The sequence below is a fragment of the Chionomys nivalis genome, chromosome 15, assembly GCF_950005125.1.
Source record: "Chionomys nivalis chromosome 15, mChiNiv1.1, whole genome shotgun sequence".
NCBI lineage: Eukaryota > Metazoa > Chordata > Mammalia > Rodentia > Cricetidae > Chionomys > Chionomys nivalis.
The window spans coordinates 39253020-39280786 of NC_080100.1; the positions used below are offsets into that span (position 1 = coordinate 39253020).

At 41.8% G+C, this 27767-nt stretch overlaps 1 protein-coding gene across 6 annotated transcripts in view; it reads left to right on the top strand.

Annotated features, from left to right (window-relative positions):
• The first annotated feature begins 2671 nt into the window (after window positions 1-2671).
• The window catches only part of Kif2a (kinesin family member 2A), a 74612-nt gene continuing 49516 nt past the window's right edge, over window positions 2672-27767 (top strand). For 5 of the 6 annotated variants that reach the window (XM_057789745.1, XM_057789748.1, XM_057789746.1 and 2 more), the window contains exon 1: window positions 22111-22456. In XM_057789745.1, coding sequence (XP_057645728.1) covers window positions 22393-22456 — 64 coding nt within the window. In that variant the 5' untranslated portion in view covers window positions 22111-22392. Of the gene's footprint in view, window positions 2723-22110; window positions 22457-27767 lie in introns of those variants that run through there. The other variant, XM_057789747.1, reaches the window with a different exon arrangement.

Here is a 27767-nt window from a genome sequence, read left to right on the forward strand (position 1 = left end):
GAGACAGGGTCTCTCACTGGCACATGGGACTTTCAGTTTAGGCTAAGCTGGCCACCAAGCCCCAGGGAGTCAGCCTGTCTCCACCATCTCAGTGCTGAGACTGCAAGCATGTACCACCTCCACACTGGGCTTTTTCACATGGGCACTGCACATGGGCTCAGGTCCTCATTTAACCAACTAAACCATCTCCCCAGTGTTGAAGGATTAGCCAACTTTTGTGTGAAACTTTGAAAGACTCTGGGCACAAATAGAGTTGCTTTATAGCCCAGGTCCAGAATTATAGATAGATGCTGCCAATATGAAGGCAACATAGCAACCTCAGCATAAACGTTGTCACCGAGGAGAAACTTCAAGTATTTTCACGGCATCTCAGTTGTTACAGATGCCTCAGAATGCTACGTCACTACTTCAAAGTTATGATAATTTGGAGGCTTGGTGGGTTATTTTATTTGTGATAGTCTATGTATTACTTTGTCTTCATTTTCAAGCACATTTTGATGTTTTTCAGTACATCCTTTTTTTTTTTTTTTGCAATCCTATATACTTTGTTTGATTCCTTGAACCATTGTTCTAAGAGGTAGTCAAAATGTTTATTAGAGTTTACTTTGTTCAAGCCGCAAATGCCTAACTTTAAAAGTACTTGAGAGTAATTGAGGGGAAGGAGATGTGGAACAGATTAAGGTATTAATTTGAATCACAACAGACAGGCCACAGAAATACTGATGAAAAGCAAGCTGCGAGCTCGGGAAGCAGACTGTTGGGAAGGTTTCCCCGTGCTGTGTAATTTCTTACTGTTACTATGCTGATTGCTCTATAATCAGGCTGACAAATGACTAGTACAGGGCAGATCCAAACAAGTGAATTCTGTTTTACTTTAGAAATCTTGCTCCTCCTCTTTGTGCAGAGTCTTATGGAATTTTAATGGCCCTGCCACCCCTTAGGCCATCTATCTATCCCTTTATACAACTGGCAGAAGCTTGGTAATTTTTCTCATCTAAACTACAGAGACTGGGTATAGTAAATTACCCAGAAGCTTAGAGAACGTTTATTCAACTATCATTCATTTATATATATATATATATATATATATATATATATATATATATATATATACAACTGTCTTCACAATCATCACAAGCATGGTGATTTATAAATGTATGGTTTTGATAACAAAATACCTGAAGCAAAAGAGGAGATAGAAAAAAATTTAAGTCTACCAAAATTTGTAGAACTTACCCTTCTGTATGAGATTATATCTCACTTTGAACCTCAAAGTGAAAATGAAGCAAATGAATAATAAGACTTCAGATGAAGACCCGTCCGTTATAGACAGCTAGCAGCACAAATTTCACTTCCACCAATGTGAAAAGCTGTTAGCGGAAACTGTTCGTTTGTTTCCTGGCTGCCCAGACCCAAAATAATTACACAGAAGATATATTAATTACAACACTGCTTGGTCAATAGCTTAGGCTTCTTATTTACTAACTCTTACATCTTAAATTAACCCATAATTCTTGTCTGTGTTAGCCGTGTGGCTTGGTACTTTTTATCAGTGAAGCATTCTCATCTTGCTTCCTCTGCATCCGGGTGATGACTGCAGACTGAGCCTTTCCTCTTCCCCAGATTTCTCCTGTTCAGGTTACCCCGCCTATATTTCCGGCCTGGCTACTGGCCAATCAGCATTTTATTAAACCAATACAAGTGACAAATCTTTACAAGACCATCGTCTCAGAGAAAAGAAGCCTAGAACAGTGGCTCTCAACCTTCGTAATGCTATGATCCTTTAACATAGCTCCTCATGTTGTGGTGACTTCCAACCATAAAATTATTTCATTGCTACATCATCTGTAATGTTGCTACTGTTATGAATTGTAATGTGGATATCTGATATGTGACATCCCTGAAGGGTGCTCATCCCATGGGATGAATACCACTGGTCTGGAGTCAGGGAACAGGAAAGCGCCATATGTAAGTCGGGGAGCTGACCCAACCTGCAACAGGAGAAACTGGTGTGATTCCCCTCTCTGCAGACCAACGTGAAGACGCGAGTGGGGAGAAAGCATTGCAGCAGGTGAGGTCTTATTTCCCCCATTTCTAACCCTGGCTTCTCCAGACTGGTGTGAAACACGTGGCACAGTACATTAGGAACAATGAAATGCAAGGTTTGGATCTGAGGGTGGTGAAGACCAAGGCTCCATTCTTTATGATCTCTCCCCAGCCACACACTATACTATCCGCCCTGATTACTGGCCATTCACCCAACAGCAACACTTACAGTGATAATACTGTTCTGACCATCATTTTTCTTCCTTCCAAAAATTAGATCAAGAACATATCCTTCCATGCTTTGACACTTGGTAGTATCATACAAACATTTAAAATCTCAGTCTATATACCTTCTGAAGAGAAATTTTCTTTTCTGCTTGACATGAAAAAACCATGAAAAAAAGAAAGAAAGAAAGAAAGAAAGAAAGAAAGAAAGAAAGAAAGAAAGAAAGAAAGAAAGGAAAAGAAGCAATGTCTTTTCCCTCCAACCTCTGCTACCCCCCCCCGAAAAAAAAAGCTATAGGGAGCATTTAATAACCAAGTTTATGGTTGGAGGTGTAGCTCAGTCTGTAAAGTGTGGTCTCTCGAGTCCACAGAACCACATAAGATGGACATGGTGACATATGTGTGTAATCCTGGGGACGTGAAGAAGGATCAGGAGATCAAACTCCTCATGGTGAGTACCAGGCCTTCTTGGGCTACATACGATCTTTCCTTAAATTGAGAGAGAGAGAGACAGAGAGACAGAGACAGAGACAGAGAGAGAGAGACAGAGAGAGAGAGAATGTTTAAACAGGCATTCATCTTTGTTTATTGATGTATTATTTTATAAACACCCAGAAAATGGAACCAGCCTAGATGTCCACCTACAGAGCAACCGAGAAAGAACATGTGATACAGATACACAATAGCACTTGATGCAGCCATGAAGAAAAGTATGATGACATTTGCACGAAAATGTATGGAACTGGAAATCATTTTGTTACATGAAATAAGACAGACTCAGAAAAAAACAACACTGTGTGTTTTCAGTTATATAAAGAAACTAAAATTAGACTTAGGTGTGTGTGTGTGTGTGTGCGGGAGTGGAATCATGAAACTAGAAAGGGGGTCATGAGATGGGAGGAACAGATCCCAAGGGCATAGAGAAGATAGTCAGAGATGGAAGACATGCACGAAGGAAACAGAAGGGAAACTGGGGGAGGACTCAGCCTGCTGGAGAGGGGCACTGGTGAAGAGGAGGTCAGTGGGTAAGGGGACAAATGAAATACAAGAGTAATGATGTTTATAATGAAGCTATCACGATGAAACCCATTACTGTGTAGGCTACCCTAAAATATAATCATCAGCATCAACTCCCACGTTGAAGTCAGTTATCAGCAAATCTACTACGGCTGTCACCAAGCCCTTAAGGGGTAGGTGTTATGAAAGCTATCTGAATCCTCTTTAGCGCTACATAAAGTAGTTGAGGCTGTAAGCCATTCATCTCTATGAAACCTCCCCTAATGTGTCAGCTAAGGAAATTAAAATCTTAATTAAGCCCTTTCCATTAGATGTAGCAATGAAGACAGTACTAACCAGAATAATGTAATAAAATAACTGCGACACAGGAAACAGCACCCGTCGCAATCCAAAAATGCCAATCAATCATTTCTTACAGTGGCACCTGGAATACCCATAATCCCATGTGAAAATCCAGAGATTACTGCTGGGCCTTGAACAACCAACGTATTTTTATGACGAATATGTCATCCCTTCATCAAACCCATTGTTTTGTCTACCTAGCAACTGTTTTCCAGATTGCCTCACCTCATTGCCTAATTTGCCCGGCTACAGAGGATTCGCAATGTTCCTATGCGAGACTGCCCAGCCGTGGTTAATCTGTTTGAGGGTAAATACTTGACCTTATCAGAGTCTACTGTTCCCTTCCTCATGGGTTTTTTTGTTCGTTTGGTTGGTTGGTTGGTTGGTTTTTGTTGTTGTTTGGGTTTTTGGGGGGTTTTTTGTTGGTTTTTTTTTGTTTGTTTGTTTGTTTGGTTGGTTGGTTTTTCAAGACAGGGTTTCTCTGTAGCTTTGGAGCCTGTCCTGGAACTAGCTCTTGTAGACCAGACTGGCCTCGAACTCACAAAGACAAGCTCCAAAGCTACACAGAGAAACTCTGTCTTGAAAAACAAAAGAAAGCAACAATGACAAAGAACAACCTCATAATTTATATTGATTTATTTAATGAAATTTTGTTTGTGTAATAGTTAATGTATATATTATTTACATATTAACTGTTTCTATTTCAGATGTAAATTTTATAAACTTTTAATCTATTTCTTCTAAAACACATCTTTTCAGTGTCAAAAATGCCTTTAGAGGTTTGATGTCAACGTTCTGTTCACAAGAGCACATTTTTAGTTATTTAAGATCTTTGTTCATATCCTCCAAAGTCTTAGTTCACCAAGGATGTTTCAATTCACATGTTTAAAATGTCCACTTTAAGTCGTGTTATAGGAGGCTGCTTGTTTGTTCCTGGCTGCTCAGCCCCAAAATAACCACACTGAAACTGTATTAATTAAATCATTGCTTGGCCTATTAGCCCTAGATTCTTATTAGTAGCTCTTACATCTTAATTTAACCCAGTTCTATTCATCTGTGTATCACCACGTGGTTGTGGCTTCCTGGCAAGGTTCCATCCAGGGTCTGTCTCTGGAGGGCTACATGGCGTCTCCTGACTCTGCCTTCTTTCTCCCAGGATTTAGCTTAGTTTTCCCCATCTAGGTCTACTTCCCTATCACAGACCAATAAAAAGCAACACGTATACAAAAGGACTTCCTACACCAGAGTCAGACAATGAATTTGATGATATGGACTCAGATATGAGAGAAGGAATCTGATAATACAGTAGAAGAAAAACGTGAAAATCACTAATTAAGATTAAGATTTAGTGTGCCAAGAGGTATAAATGAAGTAGTTATTTACCCTTCTTGGCTATATATATATATATATATATATATATATATATATATATATATATCCTTAATTTTTCTAAAAATTTCTTCTTCAGCTTGTCCTATATATAGTTATGTGTTTTCTTTTTCTTCACCCAATAGAGTTGAACATTCTCATATGATCTTGGGTTCCACCTTTACTTTGTCCATGAGGAAAAAAAAAAAACCTGTAACAAAAAAATCTAAAGTAATCTGTGCAAATTACAGTCCCTTAGTATGTAGACCCTGAAACAACCTCCAATGACTCTTGTCCTATCCTTTAATATATGTGAATAAAACATTTAAATTTCTTCACACTAAATTCACACTAAATGGGTTGACATGTTTTTGGGTGAGAGCCTAGCTGCTAATGGCTAAGCCATGTCTCCAGCCCTAGAGTGCTAAGTCTTGTAACAGTTAAGACATTAAGGGAAAACAGAATATGACAACCATCACTTGATTATCACAGACACTACAATGTCTACCTTGCCCTTTAGATTGTTTCCTCCCCTGCAGTGGCTCTCAACCTGTGCGTCTTGACTACTTTAGGGATTGAATGACCCTCCCACAGGGGTTGCCTAAAACCATTGGAAAATATAGATATTTACATTATAATTCATAAGAGCAGCAAAATTACACTTATGAAGTAGCAATGAAAATATTTTATGATTGGGGGTCACCACAACATAAAGAACCGTATTAAGGGTCAAAGTATTAGAAAGGTTTCAACCTTCTATGGGAAATCAGATACCATCTCATGAAAACACTGCAAATGTCATCTCACCAATGAGATTGCTCTCCCTCCTTAACACAAAGCATTTAGCATCTGATAATTGTGCAATGTATCAACTTGGCTAGGAGGAATTTACTTTCTTATATATTTCATTAGAGTGGACTACAAGAAGGCTTCTTGTGAGATTTATAAGGAGGTAGGGCAGTGTCTTAGTTAGGGCTTCTATTGCTGTGAAGAGACACCATGACCACAGCAACCCTTATAAAGAAAAACATGTAATCGGGTAGCTTACAGTTCAATTAGTCAATTACCACAGCGGGACATGATGGCCTGCAGGCAGACCTGGTGCTGGAGAGGCAGTTGAAAGTTGTACATCTTGCTCAGGAAACAGGAAGTGAACTGTCTCACTAGGCATGGCTTGAGCATATATGAGACCTGAAAGCTGGCTTCCACAATGACACACTTCCTCCAACAAGACCACACCTACTCCAACAAGGCCTAATAGTGTCACTGTGTTTGGGGCCATTTTCTTCAAACCACCACAGGCAGTAATAGCCAGTGTACAGTTCATATGTATATAGCTACTGACCTGATAACTTTGCTCAGCAGCTCAGCAGCAGCAGCTGGCCAACAACTGCTTTACCCTCCCCTGGGTCTCCCTTCCCCTCCTGCCATCCTTGTCTACTTTATGTGTCTCACCACAAAGTCCCCTGGCAGCATGAACATGGGTTTTCAGCTGTTCTTACAGGAGCATGCACACATGTTGATGGAGGCTGCTTATTATTATTTTGCTCAGCCCCAAAATAATGACACAGAAACTGTATTATTTAAATCACTGCATGCCCCATTAGCTCTAGCTTCCTATTGGCTAACTCTTACTTATAATCCATCTCCATTAATCTGTATCACCACAGAGCTGTGGCTTACTGGCTAAAGTTCTGGCGACTGTCTCAGGCGGGGCTACATGGATTCTCTCTGACTCCGCCTCCTTTCTCCCAGCATTCAGTTTAGTTTCTTCCACCTACCTAATTCTGCTCTGCACAGGCCCAAGACAGTTTCTTTATTAACCAAGGCTATTCACAGCATACAAAGGGGAATCCCACATCACACACACACACACACACACACACAAACATTCTTAAGATACAAATGTGTGTATATATAATATATAGTATATATGAGATTCCAACATAGTGTTGACAAATAGCTTTTTTTTTTATTAGATGGAAGTAAGTTGGGGGAGGAAAATGCTCTAAGCTAAGAAACATTCAAAGCCAAAAGAGTATGTATGATCCATTAGAAAATTTGTTTTTCTTAGAACACAAACTGCAGAGATAACTGTGGGATGAAAACTTAAAATGATATTAGAAACCAAATACTGAAAGGTTTTATACACTCCCCCAAAAGAAGCTTAGGCTTTAATCTTAAAAGCAAGCATACACACAGACACATACACACAAATCGAATTGTGAAATTCTCTTCCAAAAAGACAAATTAAAAATGTAGACTCCAAAGTCCCAGCCCATTTGAAGTCTGTGACGGGGCAGACAAATTTGCAAGTGTAATATACCATCCAAACGATTTTGGTCAAAGGTGATTTCAGAACTGCCCTCTGCTGAACATGTAGTAGGATGGAAGCCAGCAGAGGCGTATAAGCATGCGGGCCCTTTGATGAGACCTGACTCTCTGAAATATCACTCTACATGCAGTGCATGAAGATAGTCAGAAAGGGGCCTGGAAAGATAGATGGCTCAGAGGTTAAGAGGGCTGGCTGCTCTTCTAGAAGCCATGAGTTCAATTCCCAGCAACCACATGGTGGCTCATAACCATCTAAAATGAGATCTAGTGCCTTCTTCTGGCATGCAGGCAAACATGCAGGCAGAACACTGCATGCATAATAAATAAAATCTTTTTTAAAAAGATAGTCAGGAGGAAAGGAAACCTGGACACAGACTTATTAGGATGTCAGTATAATAATGTAAATGAGGGCTGGAGAGATGGCTCAGTGGTTAAGAGCATTGCCTGCTCTTCCAAAGGTCTCGAGTTCAATTCCCAGCAACCACATGGTGGCTCACAACCATCTGTAATGAGGTCTGGTGCCCTCTTCTGGCCTGCAGGCATACATGCAGACAGAATATTATATACATAATAAATAAATATTTAAAAAAAAATAATAATGTAAATGAGGGGTAGTGGCAGTGTTGATGAAGGCTGAACAAATGATACAGAGAGGTAACACTTAAAAGGTAAATGCAGGTTCATGAACTCCTGATCCTCCTGCCTTTGCCTCCTACATGCTGACATTACAGGCGTGTGGCACTATACCCAGAGCCTCCTATTAATTACCTTTTACTTATTGTGTGGGGCATGACACAAACAGAGGTCAGAAGACAATTCTTGGGAGTCAGTTCCCTCTTCCAACCATATGGGTTCAGAGAGGATCTAATTGAGTTTGTAGGGCTTGGCAGAAGTGCTTTTGCCTGCTGAGCCACCTCACCAACCCTCTCCCAACTATTTTAATGATCTATCAGAGAGAATTTCTCACCACAGAGAGGCATCTGATGGGCAGATACGGGGGAATACATTGAAGTCTGGGTAACTCATCCCATTATTTCCTCTTCCTTTGACATCTGTTAACCCAGAGAATGTACATGGTTTTTTTTTTTTTTTTTTTTTTTTTTTTGGTTTTTCGAGACAGGGTTTCTCTGTGGTTTTGGAGCCTGTCCTGGAACTAGCTCTGTAGACCAGGCTGGTCTCGAACTCACAGAGATCCGCCTGCCTCTGCCTCCCAAGTGCTGGGATTAAAGGCGTGCGCCACCACCGCCCGGCGAGAATGTAAATGTTGTGAGTGAATGCCAGACCAGAATACTGAAGGAGGTTCGAGGGCAAGGCAGAGACTGGCAAGCTGTCCAGGTAGCCACCATCTAAAAAGGACAAGATCCTTTCAGAGAAAGTGTTGAGAGTGAAAGGAAAACCAGTCCTTACACAGAGGGGGAAGGTGGACTGAGAAGCCTCTACCAGTGTCTATAAAGTAGAGGTGACCGCTTTAATCAACCAGCTTCTGAGAGTATCACTAGACAGAGCCAGAAGGAGGCAAAATACAAAAGGCAATCCCTGCCGTCCATTCTAGTAGAGATGATTCTCAACCCAGTGAGCCAGAAGAGGGAGAGGACCAGTGGAAGAGTTGACTTCAAAGGCACCTGATGTCTAACTCAACCGCTTAGATGATAGAACAGTACAGAGTTGGCCAAACTGTGGGATCTGATTGTGTGGGGGTGGGGGTGGGGGGGTGGGGGGGTGGGGGGGTGGGGGGGTGGGGGTGTCCCTGCAGGGTTTACAGCTGGCAGGGAAATGATCCAGCTGAGGGAAGAATGAAACTCAGTTCAGCCCAATTTAGGCACTGGAGTTGGGCCAGACTTCCAGAGTCTGACACCAGTTGGTTTATTTTAGTCATAAACACAGCACAGTTTGGTGGGGTGGGGAGGGGGAAGTTTTCTGATAGCAATTAACTCAGTCCCATGAGTATAGCAGAGCTTAAGACACATTTACATTGAAATGCTTTACAATTTACAAATTGTTTACACCTAGCTTCTTTTACAAAGCTAGGCAATGATGACTCAGAGATAGTGCCCAAGATTTAGGGTCTGGGGAGTGTGACTGAGATCAACATAATGCCTGTGGGTGTCAACTTTGGTCTGGGCCTAATATAACATAGAAGTCACTGAAGGTGTTGTAGAATACAAGTGACATTACGCATAAGGACAAGGTCTATGGCACAGAAGCAATGTTCAAGATTTAGGTGAAAAGGATCTGGGGTAAGTAAAACATAAATTCTGGGGGATGTGAGCGGAAAATGGCTCGACAGGTAGCGAACGATCACCAGGTTGTAAACTACATTATTTCCCAGCATTCCAGGAGGAGGACAGGTAAATATCTCCTTCCACTGAAGGAAGCCTGTGTGTTTAGCTTTCCTGACTTCTCCAGTGCTTATCCGTGTGCAAAAGGACTTCTTGCCCTCTATGACTGACCCGGAAAGAAGCTGTCCAGTAAAGTAGAACTGATAAAGCACAACTGAGTACAGGGATGGTAAGAAAATAGTATCTTTAATGTCTATGCCCCCAACAGGTTCATTCTGTTCAGTCAATTGGCAATGTTCAAATAGACATTTTTTTAAAGAGTTATGTAGGCTGACAAAGGTAAATAATGCATTGTGAGATGACGAAACACGGATCCCAGAAGGACACCAGCATCAAAGAGTCAAGAACAGGAAAAAGAACCAGTAAGGAAGACGAACAAAAAAAGGAGTCCTGCCAAAGGGCACAGCAAGGTAGAGAGAAAAGCAGTGATTTATGCCACATAAAGGACACCTGACTGGTCCCAAGCACTACCAGACTCTGGACAGGCTGATTACACAAATATCTAATTTTACATGCTCAGCCTACATCTGTAAGGGTACTGCCACCTTTCCAATCATCCCCACTATAAACCTTTCAAGAAAATGGCATTTCTTTGTTGTCTTTATATGTCCCACTGTCCTAAAGCCCCCAAATCCTGAATGAGCTGAAAAGACTGCAGTCCATTTATTCTCCAACGCTTTGATCTACTCTCTTCTCTGTTTACATGTACACTGTCATAGTAACAGAGACAACTAGCTATCCTTCAATATCTATTTCTGTTTAGTGGTCACAGGCCACCAAAAATAAAGCTGCATCCTTCCTCCTTCCCTCCCTCACCCCTCTCCCTCTTTCCTTCCTCTCTCTCTCTCTCTCTCTCTCTCTCTCTCTCTCTCTCTCTCTCTCTCTCTCTCTCTCTCTGTCTTTCTTTCTTTTCTCACTCTAGGCTGGTTTTGAACTATGTTGCTCATAGTTCACTATCTCCTTGCCTCAGCCTCCCGAATGCTGGGATTCCAGGATTTCATCATCATACCTGGTACATAACATAGGTTTGCTTGAAGTCACATAAGGCTAGCAATAGATACTGGTACTTCAAGCAACTACCAGAATAACCTCTATTCTTTCCTTTCATGTAGCCAGTTGGAATATGATGCTGATGTTTCGGTAGTTATCTTAGGCTATAAGTAAACCTGGCAATGGAGAGGCCACAAGGATGGACACTAAAATGTCCTTCTCCACTCTCCTCCAGATGAAAGCTTTGGGATGAGATGACATAGGTGTCCTGCAATTGCCTTCTCTTTAGCAAGGTTGTTCAAAGTCTCACCTATTTGAGGGTGGCCTGTATCTCATGACATAGCAATGTGGTAACACAAAGGTCTGGTCATTTATATTAAAGACAGTTCGGGACAACTCCAAAGGGTCATGTTAGCTCCAGTGTCCTGTGGGACTGACTATGGCTATTATTAAGCCTGTGTACAGCCCAACTCTCCCTCCACCTTTTCCTACTTCTCCCGGGAGCCACCAGAGAAACTGTTGTATGGCTGTTCCTTTAGGCAACAGCACTCTGCTCAGATGTCAGAGAGACACACTTCACCATATCTTCCCAGTATCTGTCCTAAACCCCCTTTCCCGGGGCCATCTTGAGGCAGTAGACCATACGTCCCAGCAGTGCCCTTGACCTTATGCATCATGCTCTGTCTTCTCCCCCCTCCACAATACCCCGAAGTACAATTATGATTGACTGTGGTTTTATTTACTTTCTCCTCCTGTAGGGTGTAAGGCCCATAAGGGGTGTTTGTTTCATGTACTCACGCACCCAAACGCTTCTGATAGTGACTGGCATGTGAGTTCAGTGAATAGCGAATTAGTGAAGAAGTGAGTAATTCTCTGAGGGGAATTTTGTAGATATTCCTTTATCAAGACCCTCTATTCCAAAAACAGCTGACATGGACTCTGGCAGTAGAATCACAAAATGTTATAAATTTTGTAGTATCCAAAACAAAACATAAAATTCATTTTTGTGTATAGGATATTTGGAATCTCTCTATATAGTATATATTTATACACACACACACACGTATACACACACACACACACACAAACACACACCTCTCAGTGCTAACATACCTTATTTCACAAGGAGGCTGTGATTTATGTCCTGATGTGACATCCATTGAAAAAAGTAATTTTCCTTAGAATTAGAAATTCAAAAAAGGCAAACTTAAGTTCTCAAGTGTGGTGACCCAGGACAACTTTCTGGGTGAGGTTATAGGGTACAGTTACTTCTTCTAACAGGATCTTTCTGTTCTCAAGCACAATTCATTGCAACTAAGTTGCTGGAACTTTGTTTTGCTTCATGTTACCAGCTTGTGAAAGAGGTCAGGATGGGTGAGGTTTCAAGAGGTGTCCTTTGAAGTCAGCAGTCAATAAACACCAGCTAGCTCAACTGAGCACCCATGGCGTTGGCCTGGGGATTTTATTTTTGTAGTTTTGAATCCTCCTCTCCTTCCAATCCAGGGGAAGTCCTTTTACTATTTATTAGTAAAGGTTATGTAAATGTCACTATCTGAATTAGAAAGTCAATTATAATATTAAACAGAGTATCATTCAAGCTAATCAGTTGTATTAAAACAAAAGAATTCTAACATTATTTATAAACATAATATTATAAACATTATTTTAAAATATTGGCCTAACTATAATACAGTTTTATCATTATTAACTAATAAGTAATTGCTAGTAAGAGATGGTGGGAATAAAGACGTTAGTGGCATTATTTTTAATACTTTGTCTTGGTTTGATTGCTTTGAGATTTGAAGCCATACCTGGCCTCTGACTCATGACCCTCTTGCCTCTGCTTCCTGGGTTGTAAAATTATAAGCATGCACTACCAGACCTGACTTTGAATACTCTATTGATATGTTAGTGAATTCAAGGATAAAAGACAGACAATTCATAAATGAAGTTTTGTTCTCTCCCTATCAGGAACAATGTTGCCCTTAGTTAATCTGCTCTTTACTTCTTGGGTTCGGTGAAGCAGATTTCTGAATGTAATTTTAAAACATTAAACTTAAATTTCAAATGGAATTTATCTTTGGACCATTTTTTTTATTCTCTCAAGATATTGTTCAAATAATAAAGATTCATTAAGAAAAATATTGTCTTCCTTTAAAATGTAATAATATGAATCAAGTTTTTGAAAAACCCACGCAGGGAGGCAGAGGCATGCAAACCCCTGTGAGTTTGAGGCCAGCATGGTCTACAAGGGTAAGTTCCAGGACAGCCAGAGATACACAGAGAAACTCTGTCTCTAGGGGGGGAAAAAAGGGAAAAAAAGAAAAGAAAACCCCACTGTGTACATTTTGATCATGTGGCTTTTTATTTGCCTCCAAACTGATTTTTAGTGGAACTTGATTATCACCAAATAAGTAACCATTTGATGGCAGACCAAAGGACCGTTTTATTTACGCTGCTGTCATGACCATTCTTTCCCATGGAATCGTTCTTCCTTATCTCAAACAAAATTCTCTTGCTTTCTTCATCTATTATCTTCTGGTGTCTTGATACTACCATTTTTTTTCAGACTCGTTGGCCCAAGTAATCTCTTATGAACATAAACAGATTGCTGCTCTGTTTATAAAAGTATTTTATAGGCCAATGAGATAGCTCAGTGGGTAAGGGCATGTATTGACAAGCCCAAAGACCTGAGTTTGATCCCTGGGATTCACCTGGCAAAAGAAGAGAACCAGCTCCCATAAACTGTCTTCTGGCCTCCACACACATGACTGTGGAACATATATACACACCCTCCAATACAGAGTCACAAAATAAGTAACTAAAAAATTTAAGTTAAAGCTATTTTACCACTGAAAACACAGCATCTGTAATACTCCTGAAATGGACGGACATAACACTGCACCCATCCACTTTAAGACCGAAGCACTGATTTCCCTAGCCAGAGCAGTTTAGGCCTTAGAGCTGGATTACCATGCAGCATTTCTCCCACGAGTGCCTATATCCAAAACCTGGCCCGCGTGCAGCACAGTGACCTCACATCTCAGCTTGAGACACGTCTGAGAGAATGTCCTAGCTCTATGCTCCCTTTTGAATTGGCAGAGACCTCTGTCATCACTGAGTCACAGTTTGACTTCAGCCCAGGCCTGCTCCTGCTGCTTTCACTGTCCTATAGATATCGATCCAAAAGCCACTTCCTCATAACTCTCCTGCGTTAAAATCTTCACTTCGGAGTTTTCTTCCTAGGACTATTCAGCATGAGAAAGTCTTTGGTCTTAATCAAACCACGACTTGAGTGATCTAAAATCTCATCTTAGGAATCTACAATGTTCGTAGTCACTTGTGTATTACTCAGGGTGGATCGACCTCTGTAATCAACACTCTAGAAGGTTAGTGACTCTTCCCAATAAAATGTAGCTTCCTCATCATCTCACAGAACACTTCAGGCCACTGGGAGAGGCTTGACTCCTGTCATTCAAGATCTGCCCTTTTCCAAGAGACTGTCCTTCTGACAGACCAGAAAAGAAAATAGAAAAAAAAAATCTCTGGGAGGCTGAAGGGCTTGGAAGACTGTATACATGGACTCTATTGACTGTCTGTTGACTGTCCACCGGGAGGAAGGACTCAGTGACAAAGGCATTCTAAATCAAGCAAGACTGAAGAATGCCCTCAGCCTCTGCTTTGTGTGTATAAAGTTTTGAGATTTTTTTAAAAATATCTCATTACCCAGAACATATGACACAGTGCATTTTCTACCATCCTCCAATTTGCAAGATTTAAAAATTCCATCTTTATCAAAGATTTAAGAGTCGTGATCTCTCTGCCTTCAGTACATTTCTCCAGGGGGATTTGAGATTTCTTTTGTTTACTGTTGTAGAGTTCTCTGTATCTTTGACTCTTTTTTTTTTAAAGAAAATGAACAAAAGAACTTTATTATATTTAATAGAATTGATAACTTTTTAATGTAGCTAGCAGTGTGTATACCAAAACCTCCCAACATTTGCTAACGATGCTCTTCAGTCTTTAGTAACTGGAGAACTGGACGCATCACCCTTGGTTATCCTTTACCCTCCTCGTCCACACACAGACAGTTTCCATTCCTCCACATCTCACGTGGTTTTGGTGCTTTCTATTATCCACTGTACCGTCTAATTCAAATCATTTCCTGGCTGACTTCTCAGGCATCCCCTCATTGCTACCATCCTGAAGCAAAGCTCTCCTCTATTGACTTTACTTGGCAAAAATACTTCCCTACTAATGTCAATTATGCCAACAATGCTTCAAGGACTTGCTCCATGTCAAATGCTCAATAATTTTGACATGGGTCTAATTCTTTTCCCTTTGGGGTGTTGTGTATGTATTGCTACCATCCTGAAGCAAAGCTCTCCTCTATTGACTTTACTTGGCAAAAATACTTCCCTACTAATGTCAATTATGCCAACAATGCTTCAAGGACTTGCTCCACGTCAAATGCTCAATAATTTTGACATGGGTCTAATTCTTTTCCCTTTGGGGTGTTGTGTATGTATGTGCACGTGCACGTTCGTGTATGCGTGTGTGTGAGAGTGAGAGAGTGAATATACCCGTGTCAGATATGTGTGGAGGCCAAAGGACAACTTCAGACATTGTTCCTCAGACATTATCCACCTTGTTTCATCTCTTACTTGGCCTGGAGCTCATTAGATAGGCTAGACTGGCTGTCAGCGAACCTCAAGGACCCGCCCATCTCCCAGAGCCTCCGGAACCTGGAATTCAAGCACACTTGGCTTTTTTTTATGTAGAATCTGTGGCATGAATTCAAGTTCTCATGCTCACAAGGCAAGTGCTTCACCAACGGAAATATCACCCCAGCACCTATAACTCCCGTTTTATAGATGAAAAAACCTGAGACTCAGAGAAACCAGTGACTTGCCCAAGGCCACACACCTAAGAAGCCGCAAAACTGGTATTGGAAACCAGGTCAGTGCCACTTCGAAGTCTGTGCTCTTTTTATCATATCATGGTACTATGACTTCATGTTGTGTCTGGCCTTCAAGGAGTTCCCTGCTGGTGCCCTTATCGAGAGCAAGCATCTCTCTCTGGCTTCCAAGGCCTGTCATAATTATACCCTCGTCAATGATTTCTTGAACTACTCAAGGTCTATAGTTCTCACTGGACGTGTCCCTCCTAGAAACCAGATCACTTTCATTATACTGTACTTGTCAGAAAAATATGATTTTTAATAATCTATATTAACATAAAGGTCAATGAACATAAAAGTAGCTACAGTGGGAAAGTAGTCCATATTTGGACTAAACTTTAGGCTAAGCATCTAACTGTGGGTGTCTGGCTGTATATGTTTTTTAGTTAGAAGGAAAATGACTTTTTACACTTTGATTAGGTATCCCAGGCTGGCTTCAGAACGGACACATTGGAGTGATCATGTAAAAATATCCTCTTTTGGATTTCTTTCTTTTCATTTCTGCCAACTGCCCATTTAGATTCCAGTCATCCTTGGAGCCTGGCAAAAGCCACAGGAGTACTGACTCCTTTTTTAAAATTGTGCTTCCTCATTACTCATAAAACAAAAGAACATAAAAGGCATTTAAAGGCTTGAGCACTAAGAAAGCTTGCCCAACTGTTCGGATTCTCACTGGCTTTCTTTTAGTATATACTTAAAGCTGGAACCACACAATCAGCATTTAATTATAGTGTTTGCATTGTTTGTTCCATATACTAGAGTAGGTGACAAGGATGTGGGTGGAACTGGATTATGGGGATCTGGGACCGGGTACAGATAGAGTTGGTGAGTACAAGGACAGCAAGGGAAACAGCTGTCTGAGAAATTATAGAAGGTGGTATTGGAACTTAGAGCATAGGTCTAATAGGAAATCTGGAGACAGTATTTATACATCAGCTTTAAGCCAAAGCAAAGTAGTATCTGAAGGTCAAGTGTTCAGTTTTAAAAAGTCTCGGTCTGTTTTCTATGGCTAAACAGAATGGTTGTGGTTGTGTGCTTCTTTAAAAACAAGTAGCCTGGTTTGGATGTGGAATTTGTCCCATAGGCTCCCATGTTTAAATATGTGTTCCCTAGTTGATGATGCTGTTTGGGAAGGTTGTAGAACCTTTAGGAGACAGAACCTTCCTGGAGAGAGTGGGTTACTGGAGACAGGTTTTGAGATTGTGTAGCCTGGCATCACTTCCTGTTCCCTGCCTTTTCCTGAGCGCAGATTCAATGTGACCAGCAGCCATACATTTCTGCTGTCACAGGTTCTCCACCATGATGGATGTATTCCTCAAACTGTGAGCCACAATAGACTCGTCCTTGTCAGGTACCTTGTGACAGCAGGGAGGAAATGAACTAACATCACCGGCCTGTAATTCTGCTGGGTGGAAAGTCCAAATAGCGTAGTTCTGGCATTTGGTGAGGAATCCTCTATAATCTAGAGTCTATATGCATCATAGCAAGGAGGAAAGAGACATACATGTAGTAGGGGTTATTTATAAGGATGGTTTTGATTTGTAATGGTCTGCTCTCAACACAACTAATCCAGTCACATAAAACCGAACCCATTCTCTGGAGAGGGTTGTTAATCTTTTTGAGGATGGTATTCTCAAGATCCAATCATCTCCCACCAGGTCCCAACTCAGAATTTCAACCACTGAAATGCCTGTTGTTTTGGGACCAACCTCCAATCACATGAATCTTTATGGGGGAAAAACACATTCAAACCACAGCAGAGATACAGAGGCTATGATAGAAAAATCAAGCTAAACAACAACAAAACCATACAGTGCTTAGTTCAAATATCATTGAAACATTCTGTGTGGGACATCAAAAATAAGTCGACCACAGTGGCACATGGTTGTAATGACAGTATGTAGGAGAATTAGGAATTCCAGGTTGTTCTTATCTACATAGTGAGGCCAGCTTGGGCTGTATGAGATCCCATATAAAAAGCCGTTAAGTCCTTGGGATGAATAAAAATTAAACAAAACCGAAATCCAAAAATAAAAAACAAAAAGTATCAATTTCTTCACATAGTGGTGGTGACAGGAGGTTGCCTTGTAAAAGTTTATTTTTCATTTTATTTTATAATAAATTGTTTTTAATGATATCAAATAAATATGATGATTATACAAAACATTTAATAGAAACTGATTTGATGAAAGTCAATAAAAAACTCACAACAGAGAACTACATCTACAACACTTTAGACATAGTTACACTACCTTAAAAACCATGTTACACTATGTACACATACAAACCAAGATGCAGCAGGAAAGGGCAAGCAAGGAAGCACTGACAAGAGCGTAGTAGGTAAATCATTTTAGAAAGAATTTACAACAAACAAAGCTGGAAAAGTTTACCCTGCAGCTGTTCACTGTACAGCAATTTCTGCCTTTTGGCTTTCAAAAAAATGGTTCAGTAGAGGAATCAATTCAAAATTAGTGGTTAGGAAACGCATGGGTGTGGGAAAGGCAGCGGGTATCCTACTGTGGTTGAATGTCTCTTCTAAAGCTCAAGTTAAAGTTTAATTGCCACTGTCTCAATATTCTTCAGACTGCTGAGGGAGGGGGAGTTGATTGGGGGAGAGGAGGGAAATGGGAGGCGGTGGCGGGGAGGAGGCAGAAATCTTAAATAAATAAATAAATAAATAAATAAATAGAGACAGGAATGGGGCTGGAGAGATGACTCAGTGGTTAAGAGCCCTGACTGCTCTTCTGGGGGACCCAGGTTCAATTCTCAGCACCCACATGGCAGCTCAACTGTGGTAATTCCAAGATCTGACACTCTCACGTAGGCATGCATGCAGGCAAAACACCAACATGAATGCAGCACAAATAATAAAAACCCAGAGATAGATATTGGGGTACAACCTGAAGATCAGAAAAGCAAAGCAGCCAGTTACTAGGGAGCTACAGATCAAAAGGATGAGATTCTGTCTCCAGGAATCCTCAGACTCCACACTCCAGTGAGTTCCTGTCTCTTCTCTCATCTTTATATTCCACTCTCTCTGCCCAGCGGCTTTGCTCCTGTCTCCACCTCCCTAGTGCTGGGAGTAAAGGCTGCTGAGATCACCTTTGTGTGGGCTCTGTTTCTTTTTTAAACAGATTCAATCTTATGTAGCACAGGGTAGCCTTAAACTCACAGAGATCCCTCTGCCTCTGTCCCTGTGTGCCACCACTCCCTGGCCTGTATGGCTGACTAGTGTGGCTGCTTTGTGTTCTGATCTTCAGGCAAGCTTTATTTATTAAAACATAAATAATATACCACTCTAGAAGAATTTAGCCGTTTCTTTTCTCTGTGTCCCCATGTGTTCACCTGTCCCTCTGTCATGGTAGCAAGCAGCACTGAGGTTCTGTTAGACACTAGCACCATATCCTGGACTTCTTGCCCTCCAGAACTATTTTTAAAAGACTTAAAAAAATAAATTACCCACTTTTAGGTATTCTGTTATAGTAACACAAACAGACCCATTTGATAATTTGGCAGGGAGAGGACAGTTATGGTGGGGGAAGAGTGGAATTAAAATAGGAAGATCAAAGGATTTTCTTTTCTAAAACAGGGAGGGTCAATGCTTACAGGAGTAGATAGGAATCCAACAGAGGAGAGGGAATGTTCTAGAGGGTGAAATTTGGATTTGTATCTCCCAAGTGTTTTAAAAACATCTAAGAAGTAAACTACAGTGAGATTACGCTAGTTTACAATGTGATGGGATTGGAATCACTGACTCCCCCAAACAGAGTAGGGTAAACAGCAGACCATAAAAGCAAATAAAGTTTCTGCCAACCCTGTCTACTGGACTTCTCCACTTGATCTCTTGATCTACAAGCTTTGTCAAAGTTATTCAGAATAGATAAACCAAATGGAAAGTTTCAAATCACAGGATAAACACACACACACACACACACACACACACACACACAAAAATTGGGCTAGAACTAAAGATACATAGTCTATTTGTGCCTTCATAAAGAAGTAGTGCCTTAGTAGTAATTGTTTTGTTGTTGTGAAGATATATCATGACCAAAGCAACTTATGAAAGAAAGCATGTAACTGGGGGCTGGCTTACAGTTCCCAATGTGAGTCCATTACCAGCAGGGCAGGGACTTGGAACAGGCAGGCAGGCATGACATTGAAGCAGTAGCTGAGGTCGTATATTTTATTCACAATTTGGAGGGAGGGAGGGAGGGAGGGAGGGAGGGAGGGAGGGAGGGAGGGAGGGAGGGAGGGAGGGAGGGAGAGAGAGAGAGAGAGATTGGGAAGGGCATGGGCTTCTGAAACCTCAGAGCCCATCCTCTAGTGACATACCTCCTCCAACAAGGCCATGCCACCTATTTCTTCTGAAAAACAGTTCCACCAACTAAGGACCAAACACTCAAATTTGTGACCCTATGAAAGACATTTTCATTTAAACTACCACAAGTAGGTAACTGGTTAAAGTGTCACCTTTGGCTTGAAATTTCACTCATTAGCTTAGCAACATTTTCCTTCGGTGAATCCTAAGGTTTATTTACAAACAACCCTAAAAGCAATATATTATTTTACATCTATGACTATTAAGGTAACTGACTTGCTTGCATTACAGTCAGACCAGGCTAGCCTCACAGAGGTCTATCTACCTCTGCTTCCCAAGGGCTGGTTTAAAGGCGTGTGTGCATCAACACTCCCAGCAATATTTTTATGGCATTATGCATCTCAGAGATTTGTTATTAGTTGTTTAGTACTTCTAGTCAGGGTCATAGTTTTTGATAGTGATGGAATCAGAATCAGTATCCTTTCTCCGGGATGTTGACGGAAACATATGGTACTGCATATTTTTATGGCTACTCTTCTGAAAGACATGTGGCTACAAAGCTCACAATGCAAATATTGGTTTACTATATAACATATGCTAGATCAACCATACCTGAAACCAGCCTGTTGGGTATGATTTATCCAGAAAGATCTTTGTGTTTGGTTAGTCAAGTGTCTCAGGCATTTTTATGCAACAAGATGATGTGCATATTTTTAGACTACCTTTGTAATATGGATTAAAGGTTAAGACTTGATTACATAACCAACAGGATGCAAGGTATGTGTCAGCAATCATAATAAGACAGCATCCTATAAAGCAACTTTAAATTTAGCAGCTGTATCATTGGATTTCTTTGCCTTCCTGAAAGAATTTGCAAGCAAATAACCAGGTACTTCATACCTCAGCACAGAAACATCAGAGAATAACCCCGCTGTCCAGCAGCCCAGAGCTATATAAAACTCTTACTACAGAGAAAGAAAAACAAGACAGAAGCAGAACCTTCATTTGGTCCAACCTTGTTTTGAAACAGAAGTCCTGACCTATGATGTCATTTCTGGAGCAGAAAAGCAGAAGTCTTTTCTACATTGTTTATCTTTTTTTTCCTTTGGCACGGTGTCTAAAGGCTCAGAAACCATCTTTTTTAAAGGAGTTACTTGAGCAAACTGCTTCTTGTATTAGGTAGGAAACTCTAGGCACAAATAAATGCATTCACACATAAATATCCAACTTCCAAATTCTGAATCTTAAGACTGTATTTTCAATCATTATAGGCAGTTTAACAACAACCAGGGAAAATAGACCATGAAAATGTACTCCTTCCGTGTGAAGTCCCAATACTACTAGTCAGTCTCAGGTTTGTTGCTTTTCAAAATGGTCTTGAACATTTTCCAATGGTCTCTTGTCCCCTCTGCTTGGCAGGGGTAGGCGTTGGCACTCTCCACATTGCAGATGTAGTCAGCCCAGTCAGATGACTGCAGAAGAGACTCATTATTCAATCGTATTCAAGTCTCTGCTCTGCTTTTGAGTCAGAGATGTTGGCCTTATAGACCAGGGCAAATGACTCTTGATGCTACAGCATCCAGCCGGCTGGATCAAGAAGGCTACACAGAGGGACTTCCTTTTGAATGACAATAAACAGGGAAGTTGGGGGCAAAGGTCTTTAATTCCACTTAGGGTGGAGGAATCCTTTTTTTTCCCTCCATAACTAGGAAGCCTGAACCAGACATGCCTTGGCCTTAGGAAGGGTACTTGGGCCGGCCACCTCGAAGTGGCACCCGGTTCTAAGTCCCCACAGACACACACCGGGTGTCCTGTCATCGGTCCCTTCAGCCCCTCGCTCCAAAAGCCTCGACAGCACGTGGCCCTCAAACCATTCCCGCTGCAGCGTCAAGACGAAGCCGGACCTCTGGGAGGTATGGCTCATTGCTTTCCCGCGCCTTCTAGGCCGCGCGCTGAACGCGGCGCGGGCTCGTACCTGAGCCGGGCTGCGCGCGCTCCGGTGCCAGCGACGGTTAGAGCCGGCGGCCTCCGGGCCGCAGAGGAGCTGGGCGGGGCCGCCTGCAGCCAGAGCGCGCGGGCGCCGGGCAGGAAGACGCGGGCGGCCGTAAGTGCGCAGGCGCGCGGCGCCCCGCCTCCCCCCCCCCCCCCCCCCCCAGCGTCGGTCCGGGCGGGCGGCGCGAGCCCTCCCACTCTCCCCCGCGCCGCCTCACGACTGCGGCCCTCGCTTCACCCCCGACGCCCGGCGTGCGCGTTCGCCAGCCCGCCCGCCAGTTCGCCCTCCCGCAGGCCCGGGGCCTCCGCCCGCTCGTCCGCCGCCGCTCGCCGCGGCCCCGCTCGCGTCCACGCTGCCTCCCGGGCCGGCGCGGCCGCGGGCCACCGCTGCCCCTCCCGCCGCCACCCCGCCCCCTCCCCGCCTGTTCCGCCCGCCAGCCGCCGCTCCGGATGAGGTGATGGCAACGGCCAACTTCGGCAAGATCCAGATCGGGATTTACGTGGAAATCAAGCGTAGCGATGGTGAGCCGCGCCGGGCCAGCCGGCCCTTTGATTGCTCCGCGGGGTTGTGGGGGCGGGAAGGCGGCGGCCCGGGCGCTTTTGTGTGCGGCGTTGTGCGGATGAGGCGGGCGTGGGGTCCGCCCGGGCGCCGCTGCAGTGCGGGGGCCCCGGCCGCAGGGCTGGCCGGGCGGGGGCCGCTCCCGGCTTGACGGCCCTCCCCGGGGACTCCGTTAGGGCTGACCGTGCCTCGCGCTCTCCCGTCTCTGCCTTTTACCGGTCTCTGCAGCCGTGGCGTGGCGAGGGTGGGAGCGTGAAGATCGGGGGGTTTCAGCACCGAGAGAGCCGACTGCCAGGCAGACGCCGATGGGCAACCATCCGGTTGTTTTTAACTGCTCTCCGGTTGTCAGGCCCCTTTGCCTGTTCTCTCCAAGCACGCTCTGCTTTCCTTTTTGCTCGTCCCTTTCCTGGGAGAAGGATGCAGAGAATGCTGCACTCGGCCATGAAAAGGGGTGGGGGGAGCAACGGAAAGAAATGCTCGATACGCTTTGCCAAGGTGATGGTCGTGAAAGGAAGGGATGGAGAGGACGAGAGATGTGGACGCAGTCCACTCGAGGCACTACTGAGAGGTGGGGGTGGGAGACCGGATGTTGATATTTTTCACACCCTCGGGAGGTAACTGAGAAAAGTGTAAGGCGAGGTGAAGACACATGTTTAATTCATTTTTTTTTTCAAGACCCGTAGTCTTATAGTTGTTTTTGCGGATTCCTCTTGGGGGAAAATGTTTTATTTCACTGATTTCGAAGTGTAAAATGGAAATCGTTTATATTGTAAAGGAAATAATGAGAAAAAGGGGATGAATGAAGTTATATTCCTTAGTTCGAATATTGAAAAGCTGGTTAGCTTGAATTATGAGTTGATTTTTGACTGCATCTCCCCCATAACCAATTCTTTTTACTTACTTTTGGCCTATTCACCATCCTTTACCCTAGTTAATAAGGGCGTGGATATGACACCCACTTTTTGATTTCTACCAAATTCGACCAAGTTATGTCAATAGATATGAGTAGATTGGTTTTCCTGTTATTTATGATGTTTGGGAAGACCCTATACGGCTGATGATTTTTTCCTTCCTCTTTGCTTCTGAAGTAATTTGTGGTAACTGGAAGCATCATAATTTGTGTATAAGGAAATAAATGATAACTTGTAGAGCTTTAGAAGTTACCAAATGGGAAAGAGTTGTTTCCTTTACTTCGATTGGAGTTTACTTTATTATTTCTCTGCAGATTGCTTTCTTGTAATTGTTAATGCTGTTTCATGACATTCTAGTTTTTGGTGAATGCGGATTAGCTGTATATCAACAAATGCAGGATTTACGTGTTAATTCAAAACTTGGAAGTATAATAAAAATGTAAGTTCTTACAGTCTTGCAAGTCTTAACTATGGTAATTTTAGGATATGGGCTTATAATAATGTTCCTTCTGCCTTCAACTTCAACCTATAGCAGAAATTCTGACACATGAGAGCTTTATATTCCAGGTTATAGTAACCTAGACAACATTTTAAGAAGTGGCTTCTCACAAGAAGTACAGTGTAATGTCAGTACAGTGTGTACTGTGCTAACTATTGGTTGTAAATGCTTAAGTGTCTTGGATGCAGAAGGGTAAAGGTGGGTAGCTCTTTCAAAACGTTTCACATCTTATTTTTGGAGACCTTGTAATCTCAATCTGGCCTTGAACTTGTTTTGTTGCTGAGAACCTTGACTGCCTCCTGCCTCCACCTTCTGAGTGCCAATTTATATGGTCCTGGGGATCAAGCACTCAGCAGTTGAACTACATCTTCAGCCCTGAAAAAGTGGGTAACCTCTAAAGGAAATAGCATTCAAAGTGTTTCACAGTTGAATTTCATGTTTGGACGATTTCCCCCAAACTTTCTCTCTATTCACTTTAAGGGTCTGTTTTTGCTTTCTTCCTTCTGCAGCAGATCAGTGATTGGATAAAATATCAATGTTTTTTGTAATAAATAAACCAACCTTGTGGTTAAATAAACACTGATTCCTGAGACCTGAAATCACAGGAGTAAAGAAGAGCCACTTCAGCCTTCTGTTTACTGGGCAACACTGCACTGCATGCATGGTTTTTGTTCCTATCAATGATGGTCATATATTAAAGAATTCCAAAGGCCAAATCGTAAACCAAAATGGACCCATTTGTGTCTTTGAAGATCTTGCAAAAATTCTAATTCCAGGAAGTCCTCACTGATGGTTAAAACCAGATTACCAGTGAGCTTCTGAATTCCTAAGTCATCCTAAGTCATCTCATTCATGAGATAGCATATTTGCTTAAGCTTTGTTACTTAGAACCGTACTGCCTAATGTTTTTAGACTGCATGGCTAAAGTAGGTTTTCATATAGAGAGTGCAGTGGAGGCATGTGAAGATGTCATCGCTCACAGGATTAAAATACTTTGCTTGCTTGAGTACATCTGTGCCTCACCCCACACGCCCATGTGGGTCCCAGTTGAGTGAGTGCATTGCTCATTTTTAGAGTTTGTTTTCAAACATTGTGTTAGGGCTGGTGAAAAGGTTCAGCCTGATGACCTGAGTTCAGTCTCCAGGATGTTTGTTATGGGAGGAGAGAATCAATCCTTGCATTATTTTAATTAGTCAGTCAACTGGAATTTTATCAGGAAATAAAATCCTCTATCTGTGCTGATTTCTGAACTACCATCTTCCCACTGTGAGTCCCCTTCCCTGGTGGCCTCTTAATCCAGGATCCTCAGGGGTGATTGAAGCAGAATGATCTAAGGTTTTCTGGTTATTTGAATTTTGTATTATTTTGCTCCCCCCCTCCAATATTATAAGGTTAGATATGGCAAGAATTTGGCTTAGAGTCTAGAGATTGTTTTCATTCATAGGTAAACGGGTATGAAATTGGAATGATTTCTTAAAATAGACACATTCTCTTGCTTATGCCTTAATTTTACTTGATTCAGGTCCATTTTAGAATTCAGTGACTCTTAAAAACTACAGTTACACAGATAGCCTGTATTGGGAAAAATATTTTTTAAACTCCCCTATTAAACTAAAAAAATCTGTAGTAACAGTGACTGGTTACCCTTTACGGAACTGGGGCACTGCTGAAAAATAGTAAATATTTGAAAAGTGCAGCTGAGGTGGCATTGGTCTCTTAGTTGATTTGTTGTCTAATGGGCTTGGAAACTGAGTCATGGATCAACATGAGTAACCTGTGTAGATCACATAGCTTGTCAGTGTTAGTTAACCCGCTTTGTATGGCATAGAAACCTGACTACCAAGAATGATTGCACAAAAGGAGGTAGAGTGTTCCTGTTTCTTAATTAAACATTGAGAAAACAGTGTCTTCATTAAGGTATCTGAAAAGCAGAGGAGATGGGAATTTCAGAGAGCCGTCAGGAACGTTGGAGCTTAGGGTAGAGAGGTATGCTTTGCCATTTATTATTCTACTAGTTCATCCTTACATGCCATTTTATAGGCTTCTGATGAATAGAGTTACAACAAATAATTAAAAATGGGCAGTGTAAGACTACAATAGTAATTATGTGACTGTTGTGGGACCAGGATAGATTGGGTATTTTTGTAGATTGGTAATTTCCTCTTGCAGGTGATTAAGATGGTATTGCTTTGGTGTTATATTTATTAGGCATAGTTTTCCAGTTGCTTCTAAACATATTATCTAATTGGGTTCTTACAGGGACCATATGAAGTAATAAGCAGAGTAGAAAGACAGCAGATGCATCATTTTATGGGTGCAGAATCAGAATTTGCCAAGTTCACATGGTTCAAAAAGGACATAGCCTGGTCAGATGCTAATTAGTGACTACTAAATGCTAGCAAATGTTGTTTTGATGATAGGATGTTTTATACTTTGTGAATATTAATTTTCTTTTTGAGAAACACAAGACCCTGTAATAGAATTCCCTCCATTACTATGAAAGGAGCTTAGAAAACGATCAATTTGTAACAAAGCTTACATTTGTCAAATTGGTGAGATCAAATTTGAACATTTTATCATTTATAAAGGTAACGAGTTAGCAATTGAAGGCTTCTGGAAGTCATTTTTGCTTCCACCACTATCACAAAAAGCTAGGAATCTATTTATCTATCCACTCCATCCTGTGGCAGATGTGTAGGAAAGATTGTGTGTTAACTTTCACTGCCACATGTCTATATATACTTCTTAATTTTGGAGGAAGCAGAGAAGAACCAGTTAAGCTTGCGCTTGCTGAAACGCATTAAAACAAACCAGGGTGGAAACCCAAGGACAAGCACTCGAGATCTACTCTTTCTAGCCACAGTTTGATTGGATAATAGTATATCGACCAGCTACTTGTAGAATCTCTAGAATGCAGCACACCAGAGGGAAGCTGAGGCAGGAGGATCTCCACAAGTTTGAGGCCAGTCTAGGCTATGTGGTAAAACACAGAACCGCAGCAACAAAATTACATTACTCTTTGCAAAGCTCAATTCTTGAATTCAGCCAGTTTCTGGTTTAATATCCTCTGCTCTGTAACCTAAAGTAATTGCTTAAGATACTTGTTTGTTTTGCAAGTATTTGTTTAAACATTCTTAGCTTAAAGGATAGACATACACTTTAAATACACTTTAAACAGGCGGATCTCTGTGAGTTCGGGGCCAGCCTGGTCTACAAGAACTAGTTCCAGGACAGGCTCCAAAGTCACAGAAAAACCAGAAAAGAAAAAAAATATATACTTTAAACTCTAGATAAAACTAAGCTTTATTCTTCTGGTCTACTTTTGGAGCAAAGTTGATTTTCTTTATGTCACCCACCAACTTTTTAAAAGCTACCTCTAATATGAAAATCTACGGTCTGAAACTGCAGATCTGAAACGTTGATTCCTTGATATGATACCACAAACTGAAAATTGATGCCTGGTCATATATGAAGAACTGCAGTCAAAACACAGGCACACTTTTTAAGAAATCAATAAAATTAACCCCAGTTTACGTTTGTAAGATACACACACACACCAAATGAATTTGATAATAGGGTCTTTTCCTCAATATATCATTACATGTGTGCAGTTGAGACACGCTGAGCACGTTTGGTGCAAAGCTGAAGTAGATGTAAGAAGGGACGAGCATTGGCTGCTTTTCTGAAGGACTTGGGTTCAACTCCTAGCACCCACATGGTAGCTCATAACAGGCTATAGTCCAATTCCTTCTTCTGGCTTCCAAGGGTACTAGGAATGCATGTGGACATTGATATACATACAGGGAAAACACCCTTGTACTTTACACACAAAGGTAAATTTTAAAAAGATAAAACTCTTTAAAA